This window comes from Triticum aestivum, chromosome 1A, assembly GCF_018294505.1.
Source record: "Triticum aestivum cultivar Chinese Spring chromosome 1A, IWGSC CS RefSeq v2.1, whole genome shotgun sequence".
NCBI lineage: Eukaryota > Viridiplantae > Streptophyta > Magnoliopsida > Poales > Poaceae > Triticum > Triticum aestivum.
The window spans coordinates 434,413,488-434,424,071 of record NC_057794.1 but is presented as its reverse complement, the minus strand read 5'-3'; the positions used below and the strand labels follow the sequence as shown (position 1 = coordinate 434,424,071).

General features: G+C 42.0%; 1 protein-coding gene across 1 annotated transcript; it reads left to right on the top strand.

Annotated features, from left to right (window-relative positions):
* Positions 1 to 212: 212 nt before the first annotated feature.
* LOC123054430 (uncharacterized) lies at positions 213 to 2,669 on the top strand. The gene is made up of 6 exons (XM_044478210.1): positions 213 to 707; positions 778 to 1,002; positions 1,308 to 1,440; positions 1,521 to 1,606; positions 1,696 to 1,772; positions 2,221 to 2,669. Exons 1-4 carry the CDS (start codon positions 493 to 495, stop codon positions 1,542 to 1,544), a joined length of 597 nt encoding a protein of 198 aa, XP_044334145.1. The 5' UTR covers positions 213 to 492; the 3' UTR covers positions 1,545 to 1,606; positions 1,696 to 1,772; positions 2,221 to 2,669.
* The last annotated feature ends 7,915 nt before the right edge of the window (positions 2,670 to 10,584 follow it).

Here is a 10,584-nt window from a genome sequence, read left to right as displayed (position 1 = left end):
CACCTTCCCCTCAGCCACGAAAAACCAAAGAAAACCCCGCGATCGAGTCCCGCACACGCCCAAACTCTCGTCGTTATCTCTACTGTTAATGTCTCAGTTGGTAGTCTGCGTTCCGGATTTATTTTCGTCCCACCATTTTCGTCCGGTTTTTTTCGTTGTTTTTTCTTCGTTGGTTTTTTCGTCCGGTGCTCTCTGTTGGTTTTCCCCATCCGCATCGCTCGATCCAACTCCTCCCTCTCCCTCGGTCTCGCCTCTGCTATCGCTCGCTCGGTCCTCTCTAGGGTTCGCCGCCCGCCGCCGTCCCCCGCCGCCCTGCTCCGCTGTTGCCCCTCCCTCTCCATCTCCTTCCCTCGCGGGCGTCACCATGTTCCCCCGTCCAACAAGATCATCCACGCCGCAGACTGCGTCTCCCGCTGGTTCCCGCTCCCGCCCTTCTCCGACGACGTTGAATCTGTCCGCCTCGAGCCCTTCCCCTGCTACACCGTCGAGCGCATGACCGGCGCCAAGCCCCTCGTCCTTGCCCTCTCCTCCCCATCCTCCGGCTCCACGGAGGCCGCGGACGCGGCCGCAGTCATCGCCGAGAGGTTCTTGCCGGACCTTTTATACGCGGCGGAGAAGGCGAGGGAGAGGACGCACGATGTGCCCAGGGAAGACGAGGAGGCAAAACTGAGTCTCATGGCAAGGGTGGGCAAGGTCCTGTTCCAACTGTGAGTCTTCTTCTATGCGTCCCACCATTTCCAGTTCTTGGATCTCTGCTTCGTGTCACAACTCACATAGCATTGTGATTAACGCGCGCCACCACCCCGCTTTTGTGTTGGTGGATCGCACGTCTCCTTGGACGCGGTCCGCGACCTCGCAGAGGCAGGGACAGAAGGATCCAAGAGCCCAGTCCGTAAAAGAGCACTACCATGTCAAGTTCGTTTGGTCGACAAGCAGGGAATGGTTTCCAGCATGTCTTGGAAATGCACTGTGCAAGAAGATGGGAAGCTTGCAATCGACAAGGTGTGCTAAACATGCTATCCTTTCCTGCACATTTGATCAGAACTCAGGGTCACAGTTACTTTTAGCACTACCACGCATTGATTATATGGGTATCCATGCTAAATAGTACTACTAAATAGTATGAAATATCAGGATTGTGCATGATTTTATTCTTTTACGACTGACAATGGAGAATCCCGAGACTGTAGAAGGCATGTCATTTGATTCATGCCAAGAAGCGTACAAACAATTCAGCACGTGTTTGTTTTCACGGCGAAATGCAGGTTGAACTGACCAAACAAGTTTGTGCATGTTGCCTGTTTCAGGAAGCCATTGCTGTTGGACAATCTTTCGCCACGGTTAGATGGTACGAGCTCGATGCCGAACACCGGCCATACAAGTCACACGCATCGATATGTCCTTCCTCTGCTTCATCAATGCGACTTTCATCAAAGAAAGGTGCCAACATGATCAAAGAAAGCAAACCTCGCATTGTCTAAAGTTCGATGTAAGTGCTCACATAGGTGTTGTTAATTCAGGATCATGGAATGGGTAAGGGCTGAAGTGGATACATCCAATGAGAAGGTCAGGGAAAGGGTGCAATCAGTTGTCTTTGACATGTCAAGTAAGATCCTACAGGGAAGTTTGATAATTGCTAAACTTATATAAAAATTCCAAAGACATCTCCGATTCAGTTATGATTCTGGTCTGCAGACGTGGTGAACATTGACACTTCAGGACTCGTGGGATTGGAATAAATTCACAAGGATCTAGCATCCCTGGGCATACAGGTGAAGTGATTTACTAATGGGCATCATATTGTACTTTCGTCAAAAAAATTCTTCAAGTCAATGGAAAGAGTAGACCACTAGACCTACATATAATTTAGACTAGTTTCAGTTACTGCTTGCATATACTATATGAATGCCCTTTGTTCAGTTAGGATCAACTTTGTTAGTTCACGTGCTCTGTTGGAAACCAGCCCTAATGTGTATGCTACAACAATACAACCAGTGCAAAAAGCACATCTCATATGTCAGGAACCACACACATGGTAGGGGATATTTTATGAAGGGTGGGAGCATGAGCACCTTGTGTGTGGGAGCACCCGATATTCTCCCATATTCTTAGATACGGAAGCTACAGCCTACATAAGCAAGCTATGTATTAATTATTCAATCAGAAAAATATCTTATGCATATTATGGGTCTTTCTCATGAAATCTTGTACATCCAACAGTTTCACAGGAACAAGTCAGTGGCAGTAAAAGTTGAAGCTCCTTAGTCAGGTTCGTTCAGGTGAGTACCTTTCCTGATACAAGAATTAGCACTGAGAATGTTTTTAGAGGTAAATTAGCACTGAGATTTCTGTATATTTACAAGCAATGGGGCATACATTAGTTGGTTTTTTGACATTAATCGAGTTTAACGTATACTTATAGATTTCTCGTACACGTACACATATGTAGTCACCTGAACGAACATCCTGCGCGTGTTGTACATGACCGGTACGGCGGCCCTGATGGGGAGCGAGAACCGCCATTGGAACGCGGCGGTGAGCCCCTCGGTGAAGACCTGCGCGGAGAGCAGGAACGTGTGCGGGGCCACGGCGGCGATCCCCGTGGTGTCCCCGGACCGGAGGCCGTCGAGGATGTAGAGCGCCGGGAACGCGGCGCCGACGAGGAACCCGCCCACGATGTGCGCGGCGAGGAGGAGGCGCTCGGGGCCGAGGAAGATGGGCGCAGACGGGTTGGGCTTCCCGGGGCGCTGCGGGAAAGTGATTGTGGCCAGGAGGAGTAGGTAGGGGAGGAGCAGGCCGATCGATCGAACCGTAAGAAAAGAAATCTAAATTCTGTTATATTTCTGCGGTTATTTTCAATTCCGATGGTGGAAACGATTTAAGGATAAGTTGGAGGAATGCCTCGAAGATGTTTTATAAGCTTTAAAAATAGTGGGTGGTTTGAGGTAGTGCATCATTTGCCTTTTATCTGAACACTTGCAGCCAAATTTTTTATCGCACTGTGAGTTGTTTTGTGCACATGCTGCGTTCTGTGTTGATATGGATGAGAAAATTCCGTGCCTACAACATTATTTGTGTCTGACCCTGTCCGAGGATCCTGTGGCATGCTCTGATTTGTTTCAGAGTGTGGATGTTCCGATGCTGTGCATCGTGTGCTTCCGAGGCAGCAGAAGGTTGTACACATATCAACGTCTATGGGTGAAGATATCCTACCATATCTAGAACCTGTTTGATATGCAGATTAGTCAAGCTTTTGCAGAGCAGTCCTCATAAGCTGCAAGATACATGCATGGTTCGTATGGTTCATTACTCATAACTAATCTATATGTCAAAACTTGGACAACTATCTAGCCCTTGAATTATCTTATAAATTGACAATGATGATGTTTTGATGCAGTCTGCAATTTTGGTTTTGTAGCAGCTGCTGTAGAACAGGATTTTATCACATATCCAGAGAAGGTTCTTGAAATGAGGAAAGGCTTTATTGTGCTCGGCAAGGATGATGATTTTTGTGCATGAGCTAGGACTAGCAACAGCAGTTGGCGGAACCAGGATGGAAGTCATATTGCCTCCTTTTATTGAAGCTGCTATTTCAGTGAGTCCTAATTCCACTACTTCAGAGTTCAGACAACCAAAAGGCTTTAGCGCAATTATTTATGCTCTTCATATTTGCAGGGTTTTGGATTGGATTATAGCGAGCTAATGTAGTACTAAGGGATATAGACAACAAGGTCCACCTAGACCATAAATCACATTGTTTGTGACATCAGCACATCCAACTGTAACTGTAGTCCCTCATTTGTATGACGTTACAGCCAACATTTAACACCCACTGTTCGTAATATATACATGATATCCACTGACCAAATTCAGATATATGGAATCCCAAAATCAGTTCTGCAACTTGAGCAAGGTATGTGGCCATCTAACTTAATCCTTGCATACAGTAGAAGATCTATCCTACAAACATATATCATCTACTTTTCTGAATTTCACTGGCATCCCTTAGCTGTGTTTGTGGGTCGAAAACATGTGTATACTACACTTTGCGCAGGCAGCATCCCTAGAGAATATATTGCTCAGCGTTATGTACCTAATAAACATCTGATAAATAGAGGCATTTTCTTTCATCTCGATCCGAACACTCCTATTTGGTGTTGGTGCTCTTTCTAAGTAACTGTATGTTCAAGAATTGATCCAAATTTAAAGGATAAGAAAGTTTACATTTTCTTATAGGGCTCGGACCGAATAAAGTCTGATCAGGCTTGCTGCTGTGTTGTTTGTAATATAAAAACAACCATAATTGTGGAGGAGTGAGTCATTCTCTCATGGGGATTTGTTTGCTTAATAGTAGAATTCCAATTGCTTTTGGATTTATATGATGCAGCTTACATACTCCCATCACCCAGTAACATATCAATATCAGTTACTGCATCGTACCGGGTTTATATTATGCATCCCTACTGAAAGTTCCATTGTTAAATAGAAACGAAGATTACAATTATAGATGATAGATATATGTAATTGTGCGATGCATTCTCACTGCTTCCAGTAGATACTATCATTTCAGAGTTCACCTAAAATTTGCAATGTTCAAATTTTTGGGATCAAAATACAACTTTTTTTAAATTTAAGCCAATATAAAGTGTGTGCAGGTTGACTTTTAAAACATTTTTGCTTACAAGAAGCTTATCAGTTGTAATGTTTGGCACCTACATAACCTGATGGTCCTGTAGTGACTTGGGATTGGCGATTAAAGAAACATGGGTATCAAGCATATTAATGTGGGAAGTAGATATACAATATGTTATAAAGGAGAAGACAAGTAAATATTGAGTGTGAAAGATCAGTACGATTTTTTACTATCATATGAATTATTGAATTTAATCTGGTATTCAACCCCTCAACATTATATTTAATACATGCTACTACACCAATACTTATCTCTACTATAAAAGGAGAATTTGACAAGTAATCAAGCAAGTCAGCACTATCATCGATGGACGTTGTCGTGCGGAGATGGAAGTTGACAAGTAATATTCTCCATGAAGTTGATCTGATGCGAAGCTTGTGCCAGATAAAAGGTTAATTGAGTTCTCATCTCCAATATGTTTGCATTCTAACTATCCTTGTTGATTCAGTGGTTCCATGATGCTACATTTCACTTGTTTTTCACCTCTTGATGCTACTATGGACAGAAGGCGTTTGCTAATTTGCACATTTTTTTCTTCTGATAAATTGTGCCAATATCACCTGTAATATAAAAGTTGATTGATACTTTTCATTTTATATTGATGTGCTCTCCAGCGAGAACAATTTTTTGACTGGATGTGTTTAATTAGATATGCTCTTTTATTTGTGCGAAGTTGTTCAGACTTTTCTTTGATTCATTATTTTAGCTGTATGAAAAAGGAGTATGAGTACTGTTTGGTTCCACACAGGACCAATGAAGGAAGAGAAGCAAATCACAACCCTTTAGTTCATGGTCTAGGAGCAGGGAGGTACACATCCATCTTTGTGATATTCTGATATGAATAAGCATAGTACTACATACAGAATCTCTCAATTGTGTAGATAGGTCATCAAGTAATGGTTAGTAATTCATACTTCTGCTTCACCTTTCAGTTAATTATCCGCTTTCAAGTATTTGTTGCCAAAGTGAGCATCTAATTGCAGGAATTCTGTGAGGTAACCATCTCAATCTTTTTGTCACAAGGCTCTTGCGCGGTGGAGATTTTTGCTTGGTCATAAATGAATTAGTTCCATTCTTTGACGGTAAGAGAATGGAGCCAGATGGAGGAACATCAACATTGATGCCAAAAGTTCCATTCTCTTGTTGTAGTAGTGTCTTAATTGGAAGAATATTTTGATGATGTTGATTGTTTTCTGTTCTCAACTTTTCATCATTTTAGATCACTTTTTGGATAGTTCAATACTATATTTTCGGGATTAACCGTAACATTATGTGAACATATGTTTATTGTTCTAAAATCAATGTTCATCAGCAATCAGCCTTCTAACTAAATAATATTTTCGCAAGGGCTTCTCTACACCGGTACGGTCTCTCGCTGGTACACGATTTGAGGCATAGGAGGGAGGGGCATGTTGCGATGTCGTCTTCGGTCATGGCTATAGCTTATGAGAAGAATGGGGTTTATGCTTGGCAGACTGCCCCATGGTTAGCAAGTCATTATTGCCGCCTCCGCTTCCCAAGTTGCCTCGGCTTGCTGTTGGTGTGTGCTGCTTCTGTAGCCCCTGCCGGCCGCCTCTTAGGTTCGGTTTTTCTGCCACTACTGAAGTTTCCATTGCCTCGGCAAGGCGTCGTCGTCTTACTTGCAAGGCACACATTGCACCACGGGCAACATCTTGCTATGCATGGCCACTCATGTCAAAGCTGGGTTCCAGTTTGACGACCTCTCTACCAAGTCTCCATGTTCTTCTTTCCTGTACTTTCTCCATCTGCTGTTATACTCTCTTGCAAGTACGGCTTAACCAGTTTGATGTCATGTTGCTTTAGCAGTTGTGACGTATGTGCAGGATAGATAATGTTTCATTGGTAGCGCACACAGTGCATCTAGAGAAAACAATTGCTTTCATCGGCAAACATGGATATATTCTTAAGTGGACATTCAGCTAGAATACATATGCATTTTCCATATACTTCAGAGTTTTATCTCTCAAGGGAGCTGCATTTTTTAAGAAAGGGAATAACACATATTGGTTGTTTTCATTGTATTAGCCACATCTATTGTGCGTCTCAATCATTTAAATTTTGGGCATTGTACTATCATGAATCAGTTTTGCAATAAATTTGTAGAAGTTTTTGCCCCCAAGAATATAATGAGAAATATTTGCTGCAACTAAACTTTGTTGAGCATGTCTATTAACACTTTCCTCTTCTCCTATTAGATGTAATGATCTAGACCAAAGCAACCCTCATGTATATTGATACTATACTAGAAGGCCACTGAAGAATTTTACGGAACAAGAGAAGATGGCGTGCACCATATCTTTAAGATGACTTCCCTCACCATGTGGCATGCACTTTTCGGTTTTACTTTAGCGCAATTGCCATGTATGCAAGGGATACAATTAGGCTGAATATTGCAATTGTAGTTTTTTTCTGAACTTTTTCAACATCCCAGCATTAGTAAAATACTCCCCTATTCCATAATGTAAGACGTTTTTGCAAGCTATATGTTTGTTATACATTATATTGCTAGAAATCAATAATTTACTCTTTTTTACTAATATTGTGTTTTAATAGTCCATTTCCTGTGTTTCAAAGGTCTGCAATAGTTAATAAAGCAAGAGCAACACCTTATTTGTCGCAACAAGAAATTCTATATATTTTGGACAATTCTTAAATTCGTCCATATGAGAAACTTGTTAAACAATGTCGCCTGATGTGCCCTATAAGAATATGTTAGGCGCAATTGATGTTATACCAGTAGAGCAGTTTCCCCCATTGCAACGTATTGGCACTTAACTATATGTTTATATGTTTAGTTTTGCATATTAGATATCAGAACTCATGGCTCGATAATGCTTTGGAAATGCCGATTGACAAAGTCATTGATGTAACTATGATGGACTGGACTAAAAACCCATCGAGTTTTACGCAATCAGAAGAGATGCATATAGATATTTTTTTTGTATATATGTTGCACATCGACAAGGCTCCTGGGGCAATGTCGTTGGAAGGGGCCAAAAATTCACCGACTTTGATACAACAAATATTGGTATATGTATATGCAATCAATGCTCATGAGAAAGATACTAGAGCATTGAAGCCTTCTTGAGAAGGCAACACACTCGAGATCGAGAGAGAGTGAGGGAGGGAGAGGGGGGAGAGATCGAGGGGGTGATGGAGGGAGAGGGAGGGAGAGGGAGGGAGGAAGGAGAGACAGATCTTGCAGGTATACATTGGTAGGACAACCATGTTATCAAATATAAATTGGATTTGGTGGTAACTCACCAATGTGTTTGTAGTCAATCTATCAGATGTGTTGTAGAAACGTTCTTCGATAAATATGGTTTTAACTCTTGATATTTTATTATGATTGTAAATTTATCCTTCTGCATGTCATTCCAAGGAACATTTTTAGTTGCGAGAAGTAAGAAATGTAAAATAAGAGAACATTTTAACGGTAAAAAAGAAGTCGTCAAAGTAGCCCGTAGCAACGCATGGGCATTCTGTTAGTTATTACTACCAGTACAGAAGCAACCATGGCTAAACCATTACAAGATATGAAATAAACACGTATGACTAAGACACTAAGTTGACTTGTTCTTCAGTTCCCAACATTTGGTCTAGGCGGAGCGAGGCCGTTCGGAGTGAAGACGGGCAGCATAGGCAATGGAGATCCGATGCAAATTAAGAATGAAACGTTGATCGGTATATGACAATATGCTTTTCTTTCTGCTCTACATTTTCAAAAACTCTGAACGAAGCTGGTGCACATTGGTTCTGGGTTGATATATTTCCTTATGTAGCCTTTGTTCAAGTAAATCAGACAGAGATGGGGACTATAGGTGGCCTCTCTTTTTACCCATCACTATTATTGTTAATGAGTCTAACAATGAAGTGACTACATCTCCATCTTTTTACCTTTGTTACCAGAGAGATTCTCAAAGGTACAAAATATTACGTCTGCACTTTAAGTCTCCCATTTTGATTGCCGTGATTTGCAATTTGTGTGTGGGGGCAATAGTAAGCTCTCGTGCAGTTACGTTGTTGCTAGGTGCTACATTCTCCTGTGATTGTTCAAGCGAAGGTTCTCGAAAATAGCATAGCCATTTATGTTGCTTCTATTAGGTGTGGCTGACAAAGACGGGGGTGATTTGGGCACGTGAAAGTCCTTAAATCGAGACAAATCCTACGTTGGAACCATCTCGATGTTCTTCGCCAGCTTCGTCGCATCGAGCCTGTGTATATAATATTGGATCTTGAAGCCCCAAGTTATTTTCTGTTCCCATGATTTTTTAGCAAATGCAGAAAACATTGTCGATTATATTATATGTATATTGTTGGGTAGTAGTTTTTCCCACTAAATCTGAATATTAGAAAGGATATATCTTGTAGCTGGTCAGATTCAGAATCATGTCGTGATTTCTTAAGGGCCTAATGATTGTTGTTGTTTTTTCCTTTCAAAAATTAAAACTCCTAGGTGATTATCGTAACTATCATAATTGTACAAGCAAGATTATCAGAATAACTAAGCAACTATTTCTTCAGATTAAGTACAGAGTTTAGGGTGTTTTTTTTTGCGGATTTATACTGCCTATTTTGTAGAAGATTTATAGTGCCTAATTTGAATGAACAAGGACAATGATATTGCAAGGCTTGAAATTTTAGACTCACTGTCTATGCCAAGCTGGAAAATTGACATGCCTTATGATTATATATGCAACCAGTAATTTTTTTTTGAAATGCCAGTGACAACGCATCCGTTACATGTTTTAAGACCTTCGGCGTGAAATTTTCATACTAACTAATATATATTGTTTGTGCAAGATGGGTATGAGTTAAGGAAGCGGTTTTTATTATACTACTTGCTAAAACATCGTGGGAATAAAGCTAAAGGCAACTTTCCTGATATTGTGAAAGAATTTCTTAAGCGCATCATCTAGGTATTTATAATTTTATAATAGATGTTTAGTTGGAACATCGCTCAATTTGTTACATGGACATGTCGTTAATCTTTCTTTTTGTTATCAATTTACATTGCAAAAAATGGACTTCAATTATTCAATAATTGTGTTTCTGTTATATTGTTTGTACATGTGAAATTTAACATGCAAGTCTTACAAACTATTTCAAGAGCCCGTGGCAACGCACGGGCACTCTACTAGTCCTAGTAGGATTCCACCTCCCATATGGAATAGGAAAAGAGGAAGGGAAAAGGAGAATGAAGGAAGGGGGTGTTGGGTTTCGTAGTAATTTCAAAAAATTTCCTACGCACATGCAAGATCATGGTGATGCATAGCAACGAGAGGGAGAGTGTGATCTACATATCTAGTAGATCGACAACGGAAGCGTTTGGTTGATGTAGTCGTACGTCTTCACGGCCCGACCGATCAAGCACCAAAACTACAGCACCTCCGAGTTTTAGCACACGTTCAGCTCGATGACGATCCCCGGACTCCGATCCAGCAAAGTGTCGGGGAAGAGTTCCGTCAGCACGACGGCGTGGTGACGATCTTGATGTACTACTGCAGCAGGGCTTCGCTAAACTCCGCTACAATATTATCGAGGACTATGGTGGAAGGGGGCACCGCACACGGCTAAGAATATGATCACGTGGATCAACTTGTGTGTTTCTGGGGTGCCTCTGCCTCAGTATATAAAGGACCAAAAGGGGGGAGGCCGGCCGGCCACATAAGGCGCGTCAGGAGAGTCCTACTCCCTCTGGGAGTAGGATTCCCCCTCCCAATCCTAGTTGGAATAGGACTCGCGGAGGGGGGAAAAGAGAGAGAGGGGCCGCCCCCCTCTCCTTGTCCAATTCAGAACAAGGGAGGGGAGGGGCGCGCGGCCCACTATAGGCTGCCTCTTCTCTTTTTCACCAAGGCCCATTAAGGCCC